Raw genomic sequence first — 27,404 nt, 5'->3', positions numbered from 1 at the left:
AGAGCGCTGTTCCAAAGCAATTAGTGTCCTGGAGATTGGTAGGCATGAAAAACCCTTACAGCGTTCCTTTGAGCCCAAACAGAGGTGATACATCTAGGTTTTACAGCCCCAGTCCCTTATTCAGTCTAGTTTAGTGTTGCCAACAAAGGCTGTGTCCCAAATGGTCCCCTGTAGTCCCTGGTCAAAAGTAGTTCACTATATAGGGAATAGGGTGCTATTTGGAACGAGCTCAAGACTCTCTGAGTCAGACAGGGATAAATGTGACATGGCAATAAATTACAGCTGTATTTACCATAAAGCATCCCAATAAATGTTTATACTATAGGCTGTGGACCCGGCCTCCTATGTACAGTTGACGTCGGAAGTTTACATGCACTTAGGTTGGAGTCATTAAAAGTCGTTTTTCAACCACTCCACACATTTCTTGTTAACAAACTATAGTTTTGGCAAGTCGGTTAGGACATCTACTTTGTGCATGACACAAGTCATTTTTCCAACAATTGTTTACAGACAGATTATTTCACTTATAATTCACAGGATCACAATTCCAGTGGGTCAGAAGTTTACATACACTAAGTTGACTGTGCCTTTAAACAGCTTGGAAAATTCCAGAAAATTATGTCATGGCTTTAGAAGGTTCTGATAGGCAAATTGACATCATTTGAGTCAATTGGAGGTGTACCTGTGGATGTATTTCAAGGCCTACTTTCAAACTCAGTGCCTCTTTGCTTGACATCATTGGAAAATCAAAAGAAATCAGCCAAGACCTCAGAAAACAAATTGTAGACCTCCACAAGTCTGGTTCATCCTTGGGAGCAATTTCAAAACTCCTGAAGGTACCACGTTCATCTGTAAAAATAATAGTTTGCAAGTATAAACACCATGGGACCACGCATCCGTCATACCACACAGGAAGGAGACGCGTTCTGTCTCTGAGAGATTAACGTACTTTGGTGCGAAAAGTGTAAATCAATCCCAGAACAACAGCAAAGGATCTTGTGAAGATGCTGGAGGAAACAGGTATAAAAGTATCTATATCCACAGTAAAATGAGTCCTATATCGACATAACCTGAAAGGCCGCTCAGCAAGGAAGAAGCCACTGCTCCAAAACTGCCATAAAAAAAGCCAGACTACGTTTTGCAACTGCACATGGGGACAAAGATCATAATTCTTGGAGAAATATCCTCTAGTTTGATTAAACAAAAATAGAACTGTTTGGCCATAACGACCATCGTTATGTTTGGAGGAAAAAGGGGGAGGCTTGCAAGTTGAAGAACACCATCCCAACCGTGAAGCACGGGGGTGGCAGCATCATGTTGTGGGGGTGCTTTGCTGAAGGAGGGACTGGTGCACTTCACAAAATCGATGGCATCATGAGGTAGGAAAATGATGTGGATATATTGAAGTAACATCTCAAGACATCAGTCAGGAAGTTAAAGCTTGGTCGCAAATGGGTCTTCCAAATGAACAATGAACCCAAGCATACTTCCAGAGTTGTGGCAAAATGGCTTAAGGACAACAAAGTCAAGGTATTGGAGTGGCCATCACAAAGCCCTGACCTCAATCCCATAGAAAATATGTGGGCAGAACTGAAAAAGTGTGTGAGAGCAAGGAGGCCTACAAACCTGACTCAGTTACACCAGCTCTGTCATGAGGAATGGGCCAAAATTCACCCAACTTATTGTGGGAAGCTTGTGGAAGGCTACCAGAAATGTTTGACCCAAGTTAAACAATTTAAAGGCAATGCTAACAAATACTATTTGAGTGTATGTAAACTTCTGACCCACTGGGAATGTGATGAATGAAATAAAAACCGAAATAAATCATTCACATTCTTAAAATCAAGTTGTGATCCTAACTGACCTAAGATAGGGAAGTTTTACTAGGATTAAATGTCAGGAATTGTGAAAAAACTGAGTTTAAATGTATTTGGCTAAAGTGTATGTAAACTTCTGACTTCAACTGTATAAAAAAAAATCCATTCAGCAAAATTAGTTTGACAGAATTTTGTTTCTGAAAAGAGGAAAGCCATATGTTGTCCTGTGTGTGTGAATTCTGTTCCTGTTCACTTTTTATATGGTGGTGTGGACTGATAACATAACGTCATAGATGTTGACATTTCTTACAGTCTCCATGTACAGTGTTGTTCTTTGAAAACTATGAATCTCCTCATAGAAAAAGCTTTTAGGATCAGTTCATTCCCCCTGAGAGTTGAGATTGTTTATGCAGTGTAACAAACAACTAAAATGTCAGCAAGTGGATTTTCTCCCTTGAAGGACACTAAAGTAACTGGTCTGAAGTATTTGCCACAAATCTGAAGGATTATTTTGACTCCGTAAAACAGCATGTAATCTACCAGTCTTTGGGGAGCAGGGCTCAGAATACTGCTTCACCACAATACTGTGAAGGGGAAGCCAGCTCACTTGCTTAGTCCATGTCTATAAAAAAAAAATTCAAAAAAATGTGTTTGGAAGGCGAGGCGGATTTGTTCAGATTGTAAACAGACTGTCCCGTTGGAGTTAGCGCTCAGTTTCTTTACCACTTAGGTACGCAGTTTAGTTGTTACACTTTTAATCCGGCTCAGACTGGTGGAGAAAGAAGACGGTTTAGTCAATATAAATTATGTTTGCCTGCCGCATAGCAAGTTGTGTTTCATCAAATCACTATAATTGTGTTACTTTGATTGTGATAGAATATACCTTTTAGGTCTGCTAGGTTCACTCTTTGCTCCAAAAAGGTTATTTGTCTGTCCCCGTAAGAGAACCCATTTTGTTTCCAGGTATAACTCTTTTGGGTTCCAGGTAGAACCCTTTAGGGTTCCATGTAGAACCCTTGGTGTAAAGGGTTCTACATGGAACCAAATGGGTTCTACCTGGAACCAAAATGGTTCTACTCAAAGGGTTTTCTTTGGGAACAGTCAAAGAACCCTTTAAGATTCTAGATAGCACCTTTTTTCTAAGAGTGTATGCTGTATCCAACTTCTCATACTTGGTTAAACAAAACATTAACGTGATACTGTACGTCTCTCAGTTTTTGTTTATGGGGGGGGGGGGGGGGGGGGGGGGAATTGCGTTCCACTTATGAAATAATATGTTCTATTCACAGTCCATATGTGGTCTCAGAAATGTTGATATCTGTTGCATTATATGGTCATATAGCTTCTTCCATGTAGGGCTATAACCATGATTACTTACACATATCCTCCTTCTTCTTCTTCTGCTCCTCCTCGTCCTCCCCCCTCCTCCTCCTCCTCCTTTTCCTCTACCTCCTCCTACTCTAGGATGAGCTCCAACGGCTCGGATGAGTTCTTCCAGGCTACAAACCATGCGGAACAGACCTTTCGCAAGATGGAGACTTATCTTCAGCACAAGCAGCTGTGTGATGTTGTCTTGATAGCAGGAGATCATAAGATCCAGGCTCACAGGTCAGTGCCTGCTGCTCTTCTTAAATGTAATTTCACCTGCCCACTGGGTTAGAGCTCTACTGGCAGTGTCCCAAGTGACACCCTTATTCCCTATAAAGTGCACTACTTTTGACCACGGACCATAAGACTCTGGTTAAAAGTAGGGCATTATATAGGGAATTTGGTGCCATTTGGGACACAGCCTATATGATTAATCAGGATCAATATTATTATGATAGCCACCTGTGGGAATCCTTTCACTGATTACCACCATAGATTACCACCATAGACCACCACAAGACTTAGGTTATCGGTACAATCAATAGTACTATCTAATAAACCAGGGCTGCTCTTATTTCAGAAGGGCCTGCTTCAGATAGCAATTTGAGGGTCCAGAAAATCCAGAGGAATAAAAAAATAAATATATGTAACCTTTATTTAACTAGGCAAGTCAGTTAAGAACAAATTATTATTTACAATGATGGCCCAGGAACAGTGGGTTAACTGCCTTGTTCAGGGGCAGAACGACAGATTTTTACCTTGTCAGCTCAGGGACTCAATCTAGCAACCTTTCGGTTACTGGCCCAACGCTCTAATGACTGTTTACTGAGTGGGTGTGAGTGAAGAAAGCAAAAGAAAAACATACACTTTGATAAAACATGTTGCATAGCCTCAACAGGGCAATAAAAACAAAAAAACGAGTCATGACTCCTTGCCATAAGCATTCATTAAACACTTAGTACAAGTGTAATTTGACACGATCATTACACATGTATTTACAAAAGTTTTATTATCTGCTCTGTTGAGGACAGACCATAATATCCTCTGTTTCATATAATAACACATTTCAAAGAAAACTCATTTCCTTGTGATAGCAGATTTTGATTACTCTCCACTTCAGTTCTTACATTAGCAGACTTGTGAAACAAACCAGACGGAGACATAAACATGATTAGAGCTCTTGAGTCTTTTCTCTATTAGAATTAATTGTAAATGTTGTTTATGAGATACTTTCATTTGTATTTTTTTAATATGCTGCTTCAACAAATAGGATGTAGTCATGGGGAACACAAAGGGTTGTTAGGGGCGGTTAGAGAATCACTGAGCTGAACATCCACTTAAACACCCAGCGAGCCAGCCAGCCATTCTACCTGTAAATCACTGAGCTGTGTCGTAACATCCTCGGAAACACCCAGCCAGCCAGCCATTCTACCTGTAAATCACTGAGCTGTGTCGTAACATCATCTGAAACACACAGCCAGCCAGCCAGCTGGCCAGCCATGCACCCAGCCAGCCAGCCATTCTACCTGTAAATCACTGAGCTCTGTCCCAACATCATCTGAAACACCCAGCCAGCCAGCCAGCCATTCTACCTGTAAATAACTGAGCTCTGTCCCAATATCATCTGAAACACCCACCCAGCCAGCCAGCCAGCCAGCCAGCCAGCCAGCCAGCCAGCCAGCCAGCCAGCCAGCCAGCCAGCCAGCCAGCCATTCTACATATTAATCACTGAGCTGTTTCCCAACATCCTCTGAAACACCCACCCAGCCACCCAGCCACCCACCTAGCCAGCCAGCCAGCCAGCCAGCCAGCCAGCCAGCCAGCCAGCCAGCCTACCTGTAAATCACTGAGCTGAGTGTTCCAACATCCTTTGAAACACCCAGCCAGCCAGCCAGCCAGCCAGCCAGTCAGCCAGCCAGCCATTCTACCTGTAAATCAATGAGCTAAGTGTTCCATCATCCTCTGAAACAGCCAGCCAGCCAGCCAGCCATTCTACCTGTAAATCCCTGAGCTGTGTCCCAACATCATTTTAAATACCCAGACAGCCAACCTTTCTACCTGTAAATCACAGAGCTGAGTGTTCCAACATCGCCTTAAACACCCACCCACCCAGCCTACCTTTCTACCTGTAAATCACAGAGCTGAGTGTTCTAACATCAATACCCAGAAAGCCAACCAGCCAGCCAGCCAGCCATTCTACCTTTTAATAAAAAAATCTAATAAAATCAAAATGTTTTGGTCACATACACATATTTAGCAGATGTCATTGTGGGTGTAGCGAAATGCTTGTGTTCCTAGATCCAACGGTCCAGTAATATTTAACAATTCACAACAATACACACAAATCAGTCTGATATACCACCTGGTATACTGTCAGTCTGACATACCCCCTGGTATACTGTCAGTCTGATATACCACCAGGTATACTGTCAGTCTGACATACCACCTGGTATACTGTCTATCTGATATACCACCTGGTATACTGTCAGTCTGACATACCACCTAGTATACTGTCTGTCTGATATACCACCTGGTATACTGTCAGTCTGACATACCACCTGGTATACTGTCTGTCTGATATACCACCTGGTATACTGTCTGTCTGATATACCACCTGGTGTACTGTCTGTCTGATATACCACCTGGTATACTGTCTGTCTGATATACCACCTGGTATACTGTCTGTCTGATATACCACCTGGTGTACTGTCTGTCTGATATACCACCTGGTATACTGTCTGTCTGATATACCACCTAGTATACTGTCTGTCTGATATACCACCTGGTGTACTGTCTGTCTGATATACCACCTGGTATACTGTCTGTCTGATATACCACCTGGCGTACTGTCTGTCTGATATACCACCTGGTATACTGTCTGTCATGGAGCAGCATTTGGATAGTAAATACAGGCCATAGTATAACAATAAAACTTGCAACTCAAACTCAGAGCATTTGGTTACATTCCTTGTCAAACTGGCCTTTGTACAGCAGGACAGCCTCTCAGCTCCGTCAAAGCTCCCTCACATCTCCCTCACAGCTCCCTCACAGCTCCCTCTCAGCTCCCTCACATCTCCCTCTCAGCTCCCTCACATCTCCCTCTCAGCTCCCTCACAGCTCCCGCACATCTCCGTCACAGCTCCCTCACATCTCCCTCTCAGCTCCGCCACATCTCTCTCACAGGTCCCTCACAGCTCTATCAGCATGACATTATGTAACGGATAATCAATGCATATGAAGACGTCAATACAAGGCTGTTGGTTGTGTTGTGTGTGCAGACTGATCCTCAGTGCAGTGACTTGTCCCCCAAATGGCACACTATTCCCTCTACAGTTATATACTGTAGTGCACTACTTTTGACCAGAGAGTAGTGCACTAAATAGGGAATAGCGTACCATTTGTGACGGCCCTCTGATTTATTTGCTGGTTGTTGCTGTGTGCAGACTGGTCCTTAGTGCAGTCTCTGACCACTAGTTCATTGTTGTTGTCCTATTCAGACTGGTCCTTAGTGCAGTATCTGACTACTTTGCTGCCATGTTCACCAGCGATGTGAGAGAGGCCAAACAGGAGGAGATCAAGATGGAGGGGGTGGATCCAGAAGCCTTGAGATCTCTGGTCCACTTTGCCTACACTGGTGAGTACTTCGCAAACACTCATTTATGTATCTCAAATGGTACCCTATTTCCTATGTAGTGCACTACTTTGGACCACGACCCAAAGGGCTTGGTCAAAATAATGTACTAAATTAGGAATATGATGCCATTTGAACATATCCACCCAGTCATACCCATGGAGCCGGCTGGTGCATAAAGGGCAGCATCAAATCTCCACATCTGTCAATCTGTTATTTTCTCCACTGTGCCCCAGGCCTGGTGATATTTTTAGTTATTTTCTCCCCTGTGCCCCAAGGCCTGGTGATGTTTTTAGTTATATTCTCCCCTGTGCCCCAGGCCTAGTGATGTTTTTAGTAATTTTATCCCCTGTGCCCCAAGGCATGGTGATGTTTTTAGTTATTTTATCCCCTGTGCACCAGGCATGGTGATGTTTTTAGTTATTTTCTCCCCTGTGCCCCAGGCATGGTAATGTTTTTAGTTATTTTATCCCCTGTGCACCAGGCCTGGTGATGTTTTTAGTTATTTTCTCCCCTGTGCACCAGGCATGGTGATGTTTTTAGTTATTTTATCCCCTGTGTCCCAGGCATGGTGATGTTTTTAGTTATTTTATCCCCTGTGTCCCAGGCATGGTGATGTTTTTAGTTATTTTATCCCCTGTGTCCCAGGCATGGTGATGTTTTTAGTTATTTTATCCCCTGTGCCCCAGGCATGGTGATGTTTTTAGTTATTTTATCCCCTGTGCCCCAGGCATGGTGATGTTTTTAGTTATTTTATCCCCTGTGCCCCAGGCATGGTGATGTTTTTGGAGCTCATAATATGCTCTACTTTCATTGTTCTCTGTAACAACATATCTTGTTAATGTTGCAGGTGTCCTTGAATTGAAGGAGGAGACCATAGAGAGTTTATTGGCTGCAGCCTGCCTTCTACAGCTCTCACAAGTCATTGAGGTTTGCTGTAACTTCCTTATGAAACAACTCCATCCATCTAACTGCCTGGGGATACACTCCTTCGCTGACGCCCAGGGATGCATGGATTTGCTCAACGTGGCTCACAACTACACTATGGTAGGAATCCAACCAGGTTTACACAGCCAAAACTCCAAAGAATCACCTTCAATTATTTGGGGGGTCTGTTGCTATTTGCATATTTTCCTTTTGGAGGTTGCCATAGGTCTACATCACATTTTTAGGGTTGGATGACCATTGAATGCTTAGCTAAAGTGCAAATATCATTTTACATTTTAGGATTTTATTTAAAAATGTTTGGTCAAGGTTAGCTATTTTGTGGCTATCAATGTTGAGACATATCAACTAACATTTTGAGTGTTTTTTTTTTAAATACAGCTGAATTATTTATTTTCACACTTTTTTCTACGGGATCAAGAAGATGCAGTATTTGCTAGATAATGTCCCCGGCTGACGGAGTAAACAACTTATGGAGATAGCTGTTATCTCCTGAAAGACATCTGCTAGGCTCTGTTTAAATAGAGCTCTGTCCAGAACAGTGAGGCTCATCTAATCACAACACTAGCACGACCGCTTCCTGTTCAATCCCTCCAATAAAGAACATGGAGGAAGCGTCCCAAATGGTACCTAATTTACTAGATAGTGCACTACCTTTGACCAGAGCCCATAGTGCACTATATATAGGGAATAGGGCATCATTTTGTACGCAGTCGGAGAGTCACAGAGCTTCCTGTACCACTGTCCTCTGGGTTCTGAATCAACAGCTTGTTATTTTGATAAGGATATTTTTGTCGCTAGTTTACGCTGGATGGATGTTCTATGTTTTGTGACATCCTGTTCCTTTGTGAGAGAAGTGTATTTTTTTCTCCTATAAGTGTCCTAAACCTTGCCCTGCTATCTTTGAGCCCTGTTGTTAAAGTCCTCATGTTAGATTTCAGTAGGCTACTCCCAGAATTAGCCTACTTTAAAAACGACCGGTTCAGATTAGTGCTCTATTATTCATGCTAGCATTTCTGTTTCAACTTAACAAACTTAATCAAAGCATCTCATGCACATTTTGAATTATGATGTGTTTTTTTCTCGCCAAAACCTCTTCATCTTCTTATGGAATTGTGTTTCTTCTATAGATCAACACACAACTTTTCTCCACTGCTCTTGTTTCTCAAACAGTTACTTACCGCAGGTTTGTCTTCTTGTATAATGAATGGGTGTGTCTGAAATGGCACCCGATTCACTATAAAGTACACTGCTTTTGACCAGGGCCCACATGGTTTTGGTCAAAAAGTAGTGCACTATATAGGGAATTAGGGTGCCATTTCTGAGTCATCCTTTGTTTTTAAATGTCTGTGAATCGAAGAGTCTGCAGTGTAGCATAATTCATGTATTCAATTTGTTGTCAGCATTCTGGCTGATGGTAATTACAAATAATGAATGTCAAACAACATTGGTATAGATGTTCCTACAGTGTGTAGGAAGTAGGATCTCTCTTTCTGAATTACCAGAACAGATCAATGAAGGAGACTCATTTCATTAGGCTTATCACTGCTAAGATCCTAAACCAAGACTCGTGATAGATTCTGTGAGCCAACTATAATTTGCAACAGATTAAGGATCAATAGCATGCTTGTTTTTTCATAATTGTAAGGCACTTCCCCAAAGCAATGTTAAATGTGTCAACGTTTATTCTTGCTGGTGCAATAAATAACAGCTCAGTGTCTTGTTCCCTGTTATGTTGAACATAACAGAGCAGCATAAAGAGCTTTTATATAGAATCATCTCTATAACGATATTATCCAGAGAGAGTCCTTGAAGAGGCTCGTAGAGGCAATCACACAAAGCCATACTGTATGTATGTATGTATGTATGTATGTATGTATGTATGTATGTATGTATGTATGTATGTATGTATGTATGTATGTATATATGTATATATATGTATTGCCCGGGATGATGGCCAACAAATGGAAGTTGAATCTATATAAAGATGTATACCGAGCTCCAGATTGAACATAATCTTTATTGTCTATTGTCCAATGTGACTGTTACTGTGTATTTGACCTCATACTGACTAAGTTTAAGACCACAGTTAATCACTTGCTATGCAATGATTTTTATTAATTACATTTCTGGCAGTGTGTTTTCACTATGTTCTCGACTAGCATAGAGACCTGGTAACACGATTAATCTGTGGTAAATGCGGAAAGACACATTTCAGTTGAATGCATTCAGGTGTACAACTGACTCAGTATCCCCCTTTTCCCGTCGTTCCTTCAAGGGGAAGCCCCTCTGTGGCTTAGCTGTCATGTTGGCCCATGTTAGCAACATTGATGTTATAATGTGTTGTTCATTAGGTTTAAATAAGTTCACCGCCCGATTTATCCACTGATTCCTTCCTGTGTCAGTCAAATACTGAGAATCAATTAACCGAGAAACAAATGAGGCATTCGGTCCGTATTGACTGTATATTTTGCTCCTGAGACAGACAGCTCAGACCATTTCTTAACACTGTTGTCCGAGAATGTATGATCATACTCCTGATTTCAGTATATAGAAAATGTATTTGTTGTTGTAAACAACACATTTAAACCATCTACTGGTAAGACGTTTACACTAGATCTACGTAAGCAATTTCTCTACCTAATCTACTTATATACCCAATGAATGACTAACTTCTACATGCAATAAGTAATGTCTTCTTTCACTTATTAATTGTATTTTTTATCCAGGCAGCACCTGAAAATTGGATGTAAGTATTTTGCAACCCAACGTCCAGATGAAAACGAGCCCAGGTTTTTGCCGACCGTCATCTGTAAGGTTGGGTTGTAGTATTTTCCCTTTACCAGTAAGTCCTCCTCCCTGTCACATCCCTGTTTCAGGAGCACTTCCTAGAGGTGATTCAGAACCAGGAGTTTCTCCTGCTTCCTACAGCTGAGATCGTCAAACTCTTGGCCAGTGACGACATAAACGTACCAGATGAGGAGACCATCTTCCAGGCTCTGATGACGTGGGTGCGGTTCGATGTTCAGCATCGCCAGCAGGACCTTGGGGTTCTCCTGGCCTACATCCGCCTGCCACTTCTACCTCCACAGGTGGGCAGTCAGTAGATTATCAATGACTTCATCACAAATGGTACCCTCTTCTACCTCCACAGGTGGGCAGTCAGTAGGTTATCAATGACTTCATCAAAACTAGACTGGAAAAGATGGCGGACTGAACACAGCAGTGTAGTTCACCTCAAGATAAAAACATAATATTCAATATCGATAAATTAGACTAAATATTAGCACTTCACAATCTGGTGGGTAATAACCTTCAATCTGGATAACAACACAAAACAAATCATAAGGCTAGACAAATATATCGACAAATATTATGAAAACAAGCAACACTCAAAGATGACGGAGAGTAAGAGATGGGAACCTATTTCAAAAACGAAAACGTGATTCTTCTACAGACACAGAAGATTTAATCTTTTCACCACCGGGAATGGTAAAGGTCGAAACGCATCTGTTAAAATCAATAAATGACAAACTGGGTATACTAGAACTAGTCAGTAAGGATATAAAAGAGTTGAAGGCCTCGAGATGAGTGACCAAAAACCTGCAACATTGGAGAAAGATACAAACAAGCTGAAAGGGACAGTCAACAAGATTAAAACCGAAGTTAATGAACTTAAAAAGGAGAACATCATTCTGAGAGAAGCCTTACTTGACATACAGACTAGATCCATGAGAGAGAATCTGGTACTTACAGGTATCCAAGAGAAAGAAGGAGAAGTTCCTGAATCTGTAGTTAGTGAGTTCCTCCTTACAGCTCTTCAGATCCCACGTGAAGCTATCGACAAAATCCAACTCGAAGTGGTACGTCGTTTCGGATAGAGAGGGCAGAGGTATGAACGCCCAATCGTTACAAAATTTGCTTTCTTTAAAGATAAAATAATGGTTAAAAGCCTGGGTAAAAGACTTGCTGGCACAAAAATAGGCATGAATGATCAGTTCCCGAAGGAAATTACAGAACGGAGGTCTGTAGTTCTGTATCCAATATTCAAGGAAAATAGATTGAAAGGAGAAAGAGTAGCTCTAGTAGTCGATAAACTATATATTAATAACCAGTTGTTCAGAGACACAAAGATTACTCCATGGCTATTCTAAAAATTACAAAGTTCTCATAGAGGAGGCAAATAATGAAACACACAATACTAGCCATGGTATGAATCGTAATGATACCAAAAAATATATAGCTTTTCTATCTATCGTGATTGTAACACAAAAGCACAAATGCAACATGGTGGTGATAAAAACACAGCAGACAGAAGGCACAGTATGTGTGGATGTATTGAGATGGATGGTGTGGTGTGTGTGTTTTATGGTGTTTGGGAAAGTGTGGCGATAAGTGAGTGAGAAAGAAAATGGATGCATATCCCAGAACCAATGTATCTGTGAGCAGGGGTTGTGAGAGAGCTTTCAATGTTGTGCAGATGAGGGATATACATTTTTATAATGAATTATACACCTTATTTATTTATTTATTGTCCTATCTTGGTGGAACTGCATTTTAAAATAAATTATACATCTAATGTATTTTATTGTCCAATCATGGGGAACTACATTTAAAAAATAAATTCTAAAATGTAATTAATGTATTTATGGTCCTATCTTGATGGAACGGTCCACTACCCTCTACTCTAGACACCAACCTGAATGACCCAGATACTAAAGAGAAGTCCCTAACTGTTTTATGGGCCTGCTGTAAGCTGCCTGTATGCAGCCAAAATGTGGTCAGAGACCTTCTAGAGCAGCACCACCCCATCAAGATTCTGAGCCTGCTTGGCAGGGTTGGTCCTGCAAAGCCAAAACCCCCTAAAGGGAGAGCATAATATACAAGAAAACTCTCAAAGCTGCTAATGAGAACCTTGACGACCTTGTACCTAGCCGGTGGGGATTCCGGTTTGGTGCCCCGACCCAGGAAGTGGCAGAGCTGGCAACACTAGCTGCAGTAACCCATGGGGAGGGGGTCACACTCAGACATTCAGAGAGGGGGCATATTATTGTGGCCCTGGTGGCACAAAATCAAAGGTCTGACTGCACAAAAATGCCAGGGAATATGGTCACTACGGGGGACCAGGTGTTTCAGGGGTAGGGTGTATATCTGGCCTCCATCACCTAGGATTTGACAATGGTTAATCAAATCTCCCCATTTCTGCCTTTTTTTTGCTCAGTTTTGCTGGCCTTCTCATACAGCTGCAACTGTACACGCATTTGTAAATCAAGACCTTTCTTGAGTTGGGTTGTGTGTGTGTGTGTGTGTGTGTGTGTGTGTGTGTGTGTGTGTATTCCCCAACTGTTGCGAGAGAGTAAAAGATGTTAGGGACAAGGAAGAAGCCACTGCTCCAAAACCGCCATAAAAAAAGCAGACTACTGTTTGCAACTGCATATGGGAACAAAGACTGTACTTTTTGGAGCAATATCCTCTGGTCTGATGAATCAAATATGTCCATAATGGCCATAATGACCATCGTTATGTTTGGAGGAAAAAGGGGGACGCTTGCAAGCTGAAGAACACCATCCCAACCGTGAAGCACGGGGGTGGCAGCATCATTTTGTGGGGGTGCTTTGCTGCAGGAGGGACTGGTGCACTTCACAAAATAGATGGCATCATGAGGAAAGGAAAATTATTTGGATATATTGAAGCAACATTTGAAGACATCAGTCAGGAGGTTAAGGCTTGATCGCAAATGGGTCTTCCAAATGGACAATGACCCCAAGCATACTTCCAAAGTTGTGGCAAAATGGCTTAAGGACCAAAAAGTCAAGGTATTGGAGTGGCCAACACAAAGCCCTGACCTCAATCCTATAGAAAATGTGTGGGCAGAACTGAAAAATCTTGTGCGAGCAAGGAGGCCTACTAACCTGACTCAGTTACACCAGCTCTGTCAGGAGGAATGTGACAAAATTCACCCAACTTATTGTGGGAAGTTTGTGGAAGGCTACCCGAAACGTTTGACCCAAGTTAAACAATTTAAAGGCAATGCTACCCAATGCTAATTGAGTGTATTTAAACTTCTGACCCACTGGGAATGTGATGAAAGAAATAAAAGCTGAAATAAATCATTCTCTCTACTAATTCTGACATTTCACATTCTTAAAATCAAGTGGTGATTCTAACTGATCTTAGACAGGAATTTTTTACTAGGATTAAATGTCAGGAATAGTGAAAAACTAAGTTTAAATGTATTTGTAAGTCGCTCTGGATAAGAGTGTCTGCTAAATGACTTAAATGTAAATGTAAATGTATTTGGCTAAGGTGGATATAAACTTCCAACTTCAACTGTAGTTACCTAAACAAAAATATATGGGGGATTGGACAGGATGCAGACATTTACATTGAAGGAAGTAACAATCTATCCGCAATCCGCAAAGCTGATCCACCCATTAAAAATGTAGAAAAAATTATTTATCAATGACTTTAACACAAATGGTACCCTTCTCTACCTCCACAGGTGGGCAGTCAGTAGGTTATCAATGACTTCATCACAAATGGCACCCTATTCCCTATATAGTGCATTACATTTGACCAGGGGACAATGAGCTGGTTAATGCTTCCTGGTTGAATGTTGTTACTGCTTCCTGGTTGAAAGACATACATTTAGCTAATACAATGTAATAATTATATATATATTTTTTTTCTTGTTGTTTTGTTTCCTACATATTTTTATGCTGCACTCACCATTGCCCTTTGGGGATAATGAAGATTTACTGAACTGAACTGAACTGAACTCTCCTTTAATTCCAGCTCCTAGCTGACCTGGAGAACAACACAATGTTCTCAGATGACTTGGAATGCCAGAAGCTTCTAATGGAAGCCATGAAGTACCATCTGCTGCCGGAGCGTCGTCTCATGTTCCAGAGCCCCAGGACTAAACCCAGGAAGTCCACCGTAGGAGTACTCTACGCTGTGGGAGGCATGGACGCTACCAAGGGTTAGACCTAGACTTTATTCCCTACTCCCCTAATGTATATAGTGCACTAGGCCCATAGGGCTCTGGTCAAAAGAAGTGCCCTATATAGGGTTTTGCATCCCAAATAGCACCCTACTCCCTATATAGTGCACCACTTTTGACTTAAGCCCGATATAGTGAATAGGTTGCCATTTCAGGTGCATTCGTAGTCTTTATGGAGTTTGCCCCAGTGTGAGACATAAAGCTCAGTAAATCCATTATGTCTATTGGACCCTAATGGCTTGCTACTATTAATAAAAGCCCACAGGTTTTGATCAATGAGCCTCATTACCAAGATGGATGCCCACTAACGTGTGATGTCACCGTCGATCTCGCCCGACCACGACGACGCTTTTATTGTTACAGACTTCAGGTCTATTAGGCTACTAATGTAATGCAGCTCAATCCACACGACTGAGGTTAACCCTTTCATTCCACGGACTAACACTATTTATTTACAGTGGGGCAAAAAAGTATTTAGTCAGCCACCAATTGTGCAAGTTCTTCCACTTAAAAAGATGAGAGAGGCCTGTACTTTTTATCATAGGTACACTTCAACTATGACAGACAAAATGAGAAAAAAAATCCAATAAATCACATTGTAGGATTTTTAATGAATTTATTTGCAAATTATGGTGGAAAATAAGTATTTGGTCAATAACAAAAGTTTATCTCAATACTTTGTTATATACCCTTTGTTGGCAATGACACAGGTCAAACGTTTTCTGTAAGTCTTCACAAGGTTTTCACACACTGTTGCTGGTATTTTGGCCCATTCCTCCATGCAGATCTCCTCTAGAGCAGTGATGTTTTGGGGCTGTCGCTGGGCAACACGGACTTTCAACTCCCTCCAAAGATTTTCTATGGGGTTGAGATCTGGAGACTGGCTAGGCTAATCCTGACCTTGAAATGCTTCTTACGAAGCCATTCCTTCGTTGCCCGGGCGGTGTGTTTGGGATCATTGTCATGCTGAAAGACCCAGCCACGTTTCATCTTCAATGCCCTTGCTGATGGAAGGAGGTTTTCACTCAAAATCTCACGATACATGGCCCCATTCATTCTTTCCTTTACACGGATCAGTCGTCCTGGTCCCTTTGCAGAAAAACAGCCCCAAAGCATGATGTTTCCACCCCCATGCTTCACAGTAGGTATGGTGTTCTTTGGATGCAACTCAGCATTCTTTGTCCTCCAAACACGACGAGTTGAGTTTTTACCAAAAAGTTCTATTTTGGTTTCATCTGACCATATGACATTCTCCCAATCCTCTTCTGGATCATCCAAATGCTCTCTAGCAAACTTCCGACGGGCCTGGACATGTACTGGCTTAAGCAGGGGGACACGTCTGGCACTGCAGGATTTGAGTCCCTGGCGACGTAGTGTGTTACTGATGGTAGGCTTTGTTACTTTGGTCCCAGCTCTCTGCAGGTCATTCACTAGGTCCCCCCGTGTGCTTCTGTGATTTTTGCTCACCGTTCTTGTGATCATTTTGACCCCACGGGGTGAGATCTTGCGTGGAGCCCCAGATCGAGGGAGATTATCAGTGGTCTTGTATGTCTTCCACTTCCTAATAATTGCTCCCACAGTTGATTTCTTCAAACCAAGCTGCTTACCTATTGCAGATTCAGTCTTCCCAGCCTGGTGCAGGTCTACAATTTTGTTTCTGGTGTCCTTTGACAGCTCTTTGGTCTTAGCCATAGTGGAGTTTGGAGTGTGACTGTTTGAGGTTGTGGACAAGTGTCTTTTATACTGATAACAAGTTCAAACAGGTGCCATTAATACAGCGGAGCCTCTTAAAGAAGAAGTTACAGGTCTGTGAGAGCCAGAAATCTTGCTTGTTTGTAGGTGACCAAATACTTATTTTCCACCATAATTTGCAAATATATTCATAAAAAATCCTACAATGTGATTTTCTGGATTTTTTTTCTTCTCGTTTTGTCTGTCATAGTTGACGTGTACCTATGATGAAAATTACAGGCCTCTCTCATCTTTTTAAGTGGGAGACCTTGCACAATTGGTGGCTGACTAAATACTTTTTTGCCCCACTGTAGCTGATACTAAAATGGATCCTATACAGTTTAGATATACAGTTAATAGAACACATTACAGCGTGTGTTTGAGAAACACAATATATTAAAACGTAGGTGTTTCTCAAACACTATGATAGATATGGAGGGTAATAGGAATCAGAACAGAATATAATTCAATGCTCAGCCTCTTTAAACCTGCTTACCCTGAACAATTAATCAAATGGCCACCTGGACTATTTACATTGACCCTCCCCTCCCCGCCCTTGTTTTTACACTGCTGCTACTACGGTATCTGTTTATTATCTATTCATAGTCACTTTACCCCTACCTACATGCACAAATGACCTCGACTAACCTGTACCCCCGCACATTGACTTGATACCAGGAACCCTTGTATATAGCCTCCTTATTGTTATTTTATTGTGTTACTTTTTATTTAATTTTTTACTTTAGTTTATGTAGTAAATATTTTCTTAACTCTATTTCTTGAACTGCGTCGTTGGTTTAGGACTTGTAAGTAAGCATTTCACGGTAAAGTCTATACCTGTTGTATTTGGCGTATGTGACAAATAAACTTTTTTTTTTTTGGGGGGGGGGGGGGGGGGGGTCACCTGAAGTCGTCAGCGTCGTCCTTGTCTGTTCCTATAGGATCTATAGATCTCCTTGTGTGTTCCTATAGGATCTATAGATCTCCTTGTCTGTTCCTATAGGATCTATAGATCTCCTTGTGTGTTCCTATAGGAGCTATTGATCTCCTTGTGTGTTCCTATAGGATCTATAGATCTCCTTGTGTGTCCCTATAGGATCTATAGATCTCCTTGTGTGTTCCTATAGGATCTATAGATCTCCTTGTGTGTTCCAATAGGATCTATAGATCTCCTTGTATGTTCCTATAGGATCTACGACCATAGAGAAGTATGACCTGCGGACTAACACATGGATCCAGGTGGGAGTGATGAACGGCCGGAGGCTTCAGTTTGGGGTGGCAGTGATCGACGACAAGCTGTACGTGGTGGGGGGCCGAGACGGGCTGAAGACATCCAACATGGTGGAGTGTTACAACCCTTTCAACAATGTCTGGTCCACCATGCCTCCCATGTCTACGCACAGACATGGACTCGGTGGGTTTACAGTAAAAAAATAAAAATAAAAAAAAACATTTCATACCTATGCTATTGTAGCACAAACTCAGTGGGATTACAATTCATACCTATACTATTGTAGCACAAGCTGTTCCTATATAAAACCTTGTCAGCCTACCGTACGCCTGCTCTGATTGTCTCTTTTCCCTGGCCGTTTCTCATACGTTTCATGTCAGAGGAATGGTTTGATTCACAGTTGAAATAGGTCTATGCCTGTGAACTGAGGCGATGTAGTCAAGTATTCATCTCAATTGTCTGTGGTTGGCTTTTCTGAGATATGGGTGATCACGCTTGCCCTAGAGATTACAGTGAATAGTATTACCTAGTCTCCTTTGATCGGGGCTGTAGCAGATAGCTCTCATACTTTGCTTGTGGTGAGCACGGTTTAACTGTGAAGTTGTGAGGAGCTACATAGCCTCCCTGCTAAGGCTTTGTCCTGCTGTGTGCATTCAGCAAAGAAGGAACTACTTATTCATATTTTCAAATCAACAATAACTGGTTTTTAAAATGGCTATTTCAGTTGAACTTTTATTCATACGGAAGGTAGAATGTTTACAGGTGATGTTCCTTTAGAATAATGTTGTACTCTAAACCAGAACATTACCAGCCATTATATAAATCCATTTATTGTGTTGTACAGTAACATCTTATATTCATTGTTGTTGGAAAACATTTTCCCCTCTGTGACCCCAGCAATAACAGGAATAACACAGTTGTTTTATATTCTGTTTGGAGAACAGACCCTGTGTTGAAATACTATTTGAAATCTTTCTAATACTACGTTTTCCCAAGCCTGCCTGGTGCTTGATGGGCGGTTTTGTAGTTTTGGGGATATTATATTGGTTCCATTAAACCAATCAAACGGAAAATGATATATTTTTTAAATGATTTAAAATAGTACTAGATCCCAAGTCTGTTTAAGAGAATAGAATAGACTACATTCGTTCAGTTCCACACAATGGTGACTCATCTAACAGCACTTCAACTGTTCTAGAATGAGCATCGTGGTTGATGCCTCTGGTTGAGCATCTTACACACAGACAGACAGACAGACAGACAGACAGACAGACAGACAGACAGACAGACAGACAGACAGACAGACAGACAGACAGACAGACAGACAGACAGACAGACAGACAGACAGACAGACAGACAGACAGACAGACAGACAGACAGACAGACAGACAGACAGACAGACAGACAGACAGACAGACAGACAGACAGAAAGTATTGTACAGCTAACCTTGTGGGAACACACAATTCAGTCCCATTCAAAATTCTATTTTCCCTAACCCCTAACCCGTACTCTTACCCTAACCCAAAAACCTAACCCTAACCCTAAAACAAACCCTAGATCCTAACCCTAACCCTTAACCTAATTCTAACCCTAACACTAATTCTAACCTTAACCCTAAACCCCCTAGAAATAGCATTTTACCTCGTGGGGACTAACAAAATGTCCCCAGTTGGTCCAATTTTTGTTTGTTTACTATTCTTGTGGACACACACACACACACACACACACACACACACACACACACACACACACACACACACACACACACACACACACACACACACACACACACACACACACACACACACACACACACACACACACACACACACAGAGTATGCTCTGGTTGATGGTTCCCCCCTCTTTCTAACTCTCCAGGTATAACAGTGTTGGAGGGCCCCATGTATGCAGTAGGTGGCCATGATGGATGGAGTTACCTGAATACAGTGGAGAGGTGGGACCCCCAGGCTAGACAGTGGAACTATGTGGCCAGCATGTCCACCCCACGCAGCACTATGGGAGTCACCGCACTCAACGGAAAGTAAGTGGCTGTACTAAAACATTATGACAGCATACAGTAACAGTTGTTACTAAAACACAAGCTTATTTATGACATAAGGCACAAAATGAAAGGAGAATGTATTATGTATATACACACTAGAAGCTAATAACCAGCACAACAGGAAAACTAAGTTCTGTTTCTTGTTATGTAACACATTTTGGTTAAGGTCTAATCTTCGTATATAAAAACAAGAAGGCTTTTCTTTGTGTGTAAGCCTGGGCCTAGACTACAACAGCTCTACATTACATAATGGCAGACAACAAAGTACTGTTTTGCGGTGTGTTTTCACTCTATAAAACCTTTTTAGATTTTCTTCCTGCATCTGGGTGAAAAATTGAAAACAAGGAAGGAAGACTTTTCTACAATCCTCCATCTCTCTCCTCTTAACCTCTTGGGGCTAGGTGGGACGCTAGCGTGCCACCCGTGGTGCACTCCATCAACAGCAGGTGCATTTCAAGAGCGGCAAATTTGAATCCAAATAAATGTCAAAATTCAAATTTTTCAAAAATACAACTATTTTACACTATTTGAAAGATAAACATCTCCTTAATCTAACCACGTTTTACGATTTCAAAAAGGTTTTACGGCGAAAACATAAATTTAGAGTATGTTAGGACAGTACATTTACAAGAGTTGTGTGTAATGTTTTGTCAAGTCAAAGACAGGGTCACCAAAACCATAAAACCAGCTAAAATGATGCACTAACCTTTTACAATCTCCATCAGATGACACTCCTAGGACATTATGTTAGACAATGCATGCATTTTTAGTTCTATCAAGTTCATATTTATATCCAAAAACAGCGTTTTACTATGGCATTGATGTTGAGGAAATCGTTTCCCTCCAATAACCGGCAGTCAAGTCAGCGTCACAAATTAAATAATTAAAATTAGAAAACATTGGTAAAATATTATATTGTCATTTAAAGAATTATAGATTTACATCTCTTGAACGCAATCAACTTGCCAGATTTAAAAATAACCTTACTGGGAAATCACACTTTGCAATAATCTGAGCACTGCGCCCAGAAAAATACGCGTTGCGATACAGACTAGACGTCATGTTGGGGAGATCTAAAATCGAAAATACTATGTAAATAATCCATTACCTTTGATTCTCTTCATCAGATGTCACTTCCAGGTATCACAGGTCCATAACGAATGTAGTTTTGTTCAAAAAAGCTCATCATTTATGTCCAAAAATCTCCGTCTCGTTAGCACATGATGTAAGCCAGCCGGACTTCTCGTCATGAACGAGGGGAAAAAATATATTTCCGTTCGTTCAAACATGTCAAACGTTGTATAGCATAAATCATTAGGGCCTTTTTTAACCAGAACATGAATAATATTCAAGGTGGACGAATGCATACTCTTTTATAACGTATTGGAACGAGGGTACCCAACATGAACTCGCGCGCCAGCTGTCTAATGGGACATCATCGTTCCATGGCTCTTGTTCGGTCAGATCTCCCTCCAGAAGACTCAAAACACTTTGTAAAGGCTGGTGACATCTAGTGGAAGCAATAGGAAGTGCCAAAATATTCCTAAGCCCCTGTGTTTTTCAATGGGATAGGTTTAAAGTCAATACAACACATCAGGTATCCACTTCCTGTCAGAAAATGTCTCAGGGTTTTGCCTGCCAAATGAGTTCTGTTATACTCACAGACACCATTCAAACAGTTTTAGAAACTTTAGAGTGTTTTCTATCCATATATAATAAGTATATGCATATTCTAGTTACTGGGTAGGATTAGTAACCAGATTAAATCGGGTACATTTTTTTTATCCAGACGTGCAAATGCTGCCCCCTAGACCCAACAGGTTAAGGAAAGAATATGCTTCTACAACCCTTCATCCCTCTCTGCTAAGGAAGACATGTTCTACAACCCTCCACTCTTCTCTACTAAGGAAAAAAAAAGAATCCACAACCCCCGCCCCACTCTGCTAAGGAAGATGTTTCTCCACCCCTCCATCCCTCTCTGCTAAGGAAGATGTTTCTCCACCCTTCCATCCCTCTCTGCTAAGGAATATGTTTCTCCACCCCTCCATCCCTCTCTGCTAAGGAAGATGTTTCTCCACCCCTCCATTTCTCTCTGCTAAGGAAGATGTTTCTCCACCCCTCCATCCCTCTCTGCTAAGGAAGATGTTTCTCCACCCCTCCATCCCTCTCTGCTAAGGAAGATGTTTCTCCACCCCTCCATCCCACTCTGCTAAGGAAGATGTTTCTCCACCCCTCCATCCCACTCTGCTAAGGAAGATGTTTCTCCACCCCTCCATCCCACTCTGCTAAGGAAGATGTTTCTCCACCCCTCCATCCCACTCTGCTAAGGAAGATGTTTCTACACCCCTCCATCCCTCTCTGCTAAGGAAGATGTTTCTCCACCCCTCCATCCCTCTCTGCTAAGGAAGATGTTTCTCCACCCCTCCATCCCTCTCTGCTAAGGAAGATGTTTCTCCACCCCTCCATCCCTCTCTGCTAAGGAATATGTTTCTCCACCCCTCCATCCCACTCTGCTAAGGAAGATGTTTCTCCACCCCACCATCCCTCTCTGCTAAGGAAGATGTTTCTCCACCCCTCCATCCCTCTCTGCTAAGGAAGATGTTTCTACACCCCTCCATCCCTCTCTGCTAAGGAAGGTGTTTCTCCACCCCTCCATCCCTCTCTGCTAAGGAAGATGTTTCTCCACCCCTCCATTCCTCTCTGCTAAGGAAGATGTTTCTCCACCCCTCCATCCCTCTCTGCTAAGGAAGATGTTTCTCCACCCCTCCATCCCTCTCTGCTAAGGAAGATGTTTCTCCACCCCTCCATCCCTCTCTGCTAAGGAAGATGTTTCTCCACCCCTCCATCCCTCTCTGCTAAGGAATATGTTTCTCCACCCCTCCATCCCTCTCTGCTAAGGAAACCTGGGATTCGCCCTCCCTTAAAAGACAATACTTTCTAGGAATGACCGACACAACATTTCTTGAAGAGAAATGAGCATCATTTCTGAGCAGCATCCAAAGTCAGATTTGTAATGCTTTTATTGTCCTTACAGATTGTTTGCAGTTGGCGGTCGGGATGGGAGCTCGTGTCTGCGGTCGATGGAATGCTTTGATCCACACACCAACAAGTGGAGTATGTGTGCCCCCATGGCGAAGCGGAGAGGAGGGGTGGGTGTGGCCACGTACAACAGTTTCCTTTATGCTGTGGGTGGTCATGATGCCCCGGCGTCCAACCACTGCTCCAGACTCTCAGACTGTGTAGAGAGGTAAAAAAAACACTGCTCCCAGACTGTGTAGAGAGGTAAAAAAAACACTGCTCCCAGACTCTCAGACTGTGTAGAGAGGTAAAAAACATAGCTTTAGTCTACAGTATGGCTGCATTTCGATTCTTGGGACTTGCACACTTCCTGAAATGCATTCAACAATGGTGGAAACTCTCTCTAGCCTAGGCTTACACCAATCCAATGCTTTAAAATCCATGACAGAAATGGAAGTGCACACTTTTGGGAGTAGGGCAGAGAATCGGAATGTAGCCTATGTCAGTACTGTACTAGAGCAACAACAAAAAAGTCAACATCGTTTTTTCCAAGTGTCTTGTTATAGACTCATGGATTTTATGATGATGAAGTATAGCTATACAAATGGAGACACAGAGACATTTTAGGTTGTGGGTGTGTGTGGTGCTTTTCTGAGGCTTTGGCCATGTTCAAGAGCATTAAAACTGTGACGTATCATGGGTAAAATAAGACTGACTGCCTGATCTACAAATAAGACTGAGTAGTTAATTTTGATGCAAGGTGATTTGTAGATCAGTCAGTCTCTACTCGCCTTTAAAGTCGGCTGCAATGTCGAACGCGCCCATTAAGTTTGTTTGAAATTGCAGTTGACGGTGCAGGCAACTGCCGACAGACTGATCTCCAAAAAAAAAAAACGTTGCATCATAAATAACTACTCATTATTATTTGTAGATCAGTCAGTCAGTCACAATTTACACATAATGCATCACAGTTTTGATGCTCTCAAACATGGCCATTGTCTCTGTCTGTCTGCAAGTACAGGGCAAACCCAATACAAGTCATTCTTTCCATGGGAGTTGGTTTTTTAGCAGTGTGATTATCTGGCTTCTGTCACCCTCTGCTGGCTAATTCTGTAAAAAATCTACCTGTATCTGATACACACTGCATGTGACCCTATCAATGAACAGAATACCATCATGTCAAAACAATTAAATTGAAAACAACATGAAAAAAGTCACAAGATATTGTTGAATTCATCCATATACAAGTTGTACTCTTTGCTCTGTATCTCTTAAATATCCCAGGGATGCTGGGATATACTTCTTCAGGTATTTCCCTTTACCCTTGTATGTCACTGCAGGTATGATCCCAAAACAGACACATGGACCACGGTGTCCTCTCTGAGTGTCCCCAGGGATGCTGTAGGTATCTGTCTGCTAGGAGACAGGCTATATGCTGTCGGAGGATACGATGGAACATCCTACCTGAACAGTGTTGAGTCCTATGATGCACAGAACAATGAATGGACTGAGGTAACTTGAATTCTTTCTTAGATTTTCTTACAATGCTTTTCGAACCATAATTTCTCAATTCCAATAGCCTGGCACAATTCCTTACTGTAATCCATTTTTAAGACAGACTGTATGACCTTGCATCAACCTGTACTGTATGTCTCCAATAGGAGGTCAATCTCAACATTGGAAGGGCTGGAGCCTGTGTTGTAGTTGTGAGAATACCTTGAGGACTACAACTCCATACAACCCACTGGAATGCCACACAGGAAACAGGATATAATGTCACCACTGATGTCGCTAAGAATATGTTTTTTTCTACTGTAAAGGCAAACCTATATTGCATTCCTCACAAACCATTGTTTCTGTCAACAGTGATTTTCATTATCCAAGGATTTTCTTTTTGATTATGAGAATGCACTTTACCATATCTACGGATCAACAATCTGCATAGTAGTGGTTAAAAAAGTAGGAAACCTTGCCAAACTCTTGTTGATATGGTTGCTCTGTTAAAATGGTCTGTCAGAAAATAATGTTTTCTATATGATTAAAAAGAAAGAAATTACATTTAACCCATAAGAGTCAAAAGGGGGATTTTACGACTCATTAAAGTATAAAAAAATCATTATTTGATGAACATTTTTATTTGGCCTGCTATTAGCCAATACAAAACGCATTGAATAACAGATTCACTACACGGAACAACAGATAGTCCCAAAACAAAATCTAAAGGAAGTTTGTTTTGAAGTGTCTGTCCTATATCTGAGAGATATAAGAAAGATCAGGAAGCGTTTGTAATTTTTTTTACATGTATTTAACCCCTTATTTTTAGCACACTGAACAGTCTAAGCCCTGTCTAAGCAGGTGGAGGGGGGGTTCTACAAAGCTATATGGAATTGTTTTAAGAAGGTCATATCAAGGGTCGTTTAGCTATTTTATTTGGAATTTTAAGACCCCTTGAAGTATCAAAAAATTATGTAAAAAAAATATTTGATGAACATTTGTATTTGGCCTGACTGCTATTAGCCAATATAAACATTGAATAACAGATTCACTACATAGAACAACACATAGTCACCCCCAAAAACATCTAAAGGAAGTTTGAGCTATAAGAAAGATCAGGAAACATTTGTTATTTTTTGGGGGACATGTATTTAACCCCTTATTTTTGGCACTGAACAGTCTCCATATACAGTATACTTCCATACATATTTTCAACTGATACCGTGGGACTTTCAGACGAGTCTTGCGAGACATGTACGTGTTCATGAGAGTCTCACCTTTCCACATGGGGGGTCATATTAGTGTGTAGCCCAAACTGTTCGGACGCTACAGACAGAAGTTGGCATAATCGGCTGTACCGAGTTCAGAGAAGTCCCAAGAAACTTGTGGGTGAGAGTCTCATCCTTATATAGAGGGGTCATAATAGTTTGGACGTTGCATAAGATTTTGTGAGAAAAAAACAAGTTTTTGTGAGAGGGGGGGGGTCTCATGGTCTGACAAGCGTCAGTCTAGCTCTGTTGAAGTAGGTGGATTTGATGGATTGAGATGCATCCAATGCAAAAAAACAAACAAAAAAAACCTGATATCCCAAGCTTAAACTGACTGAATTTGATTGGGGGATATTGTATTATGCTAATTAGATTTCCGCGGGTGCACGGACATGGACCTTAGGGGTTTAATTGATACTTTTACATTTATACAGTAGCATTCTATATTTGTCTCATCACATATGAATATTTTTTTGATTTATATTCTAAAATATATATATCTCTCTTTTAGCCACCTGGAAATGAATACATCTCTGTTATTAACTGGTTCACTTCATATCTGGGTGAAGGTGCTCTGTGTACCAATGATTTCTACTCTTGGACAAACAGTTTTTTAAGAAAGACCACTGTGAATAATACTGAAGATGATGAGTTTTGTAAAGTACAATACCGGGATGCTTTGTCAGACCAATTTGAGGAAGTTACTCATAATGTATATCAGTTTTTTAGCAAGGAAAGAAATCTAAAGGACATTTTTCAAATTGTTTTTTTTTCTTATTTTTGTTCTTGGAAGCTATAGATGAATTACACCAAAGTCATTAGCCTGTCTTACAAAATGTGCCGTACATGTTTTAAAAAATTAAGTTTACACAATCGTGAATATATAAATATATCATATTGATATTTGTCATTACTGTAAAGATTTTTTTGCAAGTTTGTCAAAATTGCAGTCATCTTGATAACCTCACATCATTCCTAAACCATTAAACCATCAACTCCAGATGTTGGTTTTATATTTTGGAATTCTAGTTAACATTACGTTGTAAGTAAACAATATGCCCTTCTTCTTTATTTCACTTCATGTTTGCTACTGACTTATGAATAAACTGTGAGCTGGTTTCCCAGACAGGAATTAAGCCTAGTCTTGTACTAAGACACACTTTCAATGGAGAATCTCCATGAAACACATTTTGTTTTTGTCGTTGTTTAGGACTGGACCTAGGCTTTATCTGTGTCTGGGAATCCGTCCCTATATGACGTTGAGAACATTAAATACAGCTTTGAGTTACTACATTATCACCATGTGTACAGACTCTTTCACATCATGGCCTGTTGAGTTCATCTGTAAACAACATTACTTATTTTCTGTTTACACACTGAGGATCGTTCAGCTTGGAATATTACAAATGTATTGACGTGCTCTGAGGCCAAATGTAGATTTTTATCCTGATTTTTTACACTGCATACAGATCTAGAAATAAAACAACTTCATTGTCCTCTTTTGTGTCTGTAAGTTGCCCTGGATATGAGTTTCTGCTATTTTTTAAACCCCGTTCATACCTGGTGTTTACATGACTCCTTTCTCATGATTTTTGTCAATATTCTGATTGTGCCCAGATTTTTAGACAGGTGTAAACGATTAACAGACACATCTTCCTGACCACATGTGAAGACGGATCTAGACGGTGAAACCATTTAAATCGGAATTATCAAAATCATTGACAGGTGACACCATTGACTTATGGCATCAATGTCTAAAAATGAATAAATAAGTATTATTTAGAAAAATATACCTGCGAAATAATTAGCATACAAGGAAATCTGGTCACAATGCG

At 41.2% G+C, this 27,404-nt stretch overlaps 1 protein-coding gene across 4 annotated transcripts in view; it reads left to right on the top strand.

The window, feature by feature from the left end:
• LOC106612275 (kelch-like protein 4) overlaps positions 1–27,065 on the top strand; it is a 63,900-nt gene extending 36,835 nt beyond the window's left edge. For 2 of the 4 annotated variants that reach the window (XM_045724248.2, XM_014213292.3), the window contains 10 exons: positions 3,282–3,425; positions 6,731–6,819; positions 7,667–7,863; positions 10,641–10,853; positions 14,557–14,743; positions 17,685–17,909; positions 19,606–19,768; positions 22,824–23,036; positions 24,148–24,319; positions 24,469–27,065. In XM_045724248.2, coding sequence (XP_045580204.1) covers positions 3,282–3,425; positions 6,731–6,819; positions 7,667–7,863; positions 10,641–10,853; positions 14,557–14,743; positions 17,685–17,909; positions 19,606–19,768; positions 22,824–23,036; positions 24,148–24,319; positions 24,469–24,528 — 1,663 coding nt within the window. In that variant the 3' untranslated portion in view covers positions 24,529–27,065. Of the gene's footprint in view, positions 1–3,281; positions 3,426–6,682; positions 6,820–7,666; positions 7,864–10,640; positions 10,854–14,556; positions 14,744–17,684; positions 17,910–19,605; positions 19,769–22,823; positions 23,037–24,147; positions 24,320–24,468 lie in introns of all 4 variants that reach the window. The other 2 variants (XM_045724247.2, XM_014213291.3) reach the window with 1 other exon arrangement.
• The last annotated feature ends 339 nt before the right edge of the window (positions 27,066–27,404 follow it).

Source organism: Salmo salar, chromosome 09 (genome assembly GCF_965601325.2).
Source record: "Salmo salar chromosome 09, fSalSal1, whole genome shotgun sequence".
In the NCBI taxonomy this organism is placed as follows: Eukaryota; Metazoa; Chordata; class Actinopteri; order Salmoniformes; family Salmonidae; genus Salmo; species Salmo salar.
The sequence above is the reverse complement of the archived record's forward strand: the minus strand, read 5'-3'. Positions and strand labels throughout refer to the sequence as shown.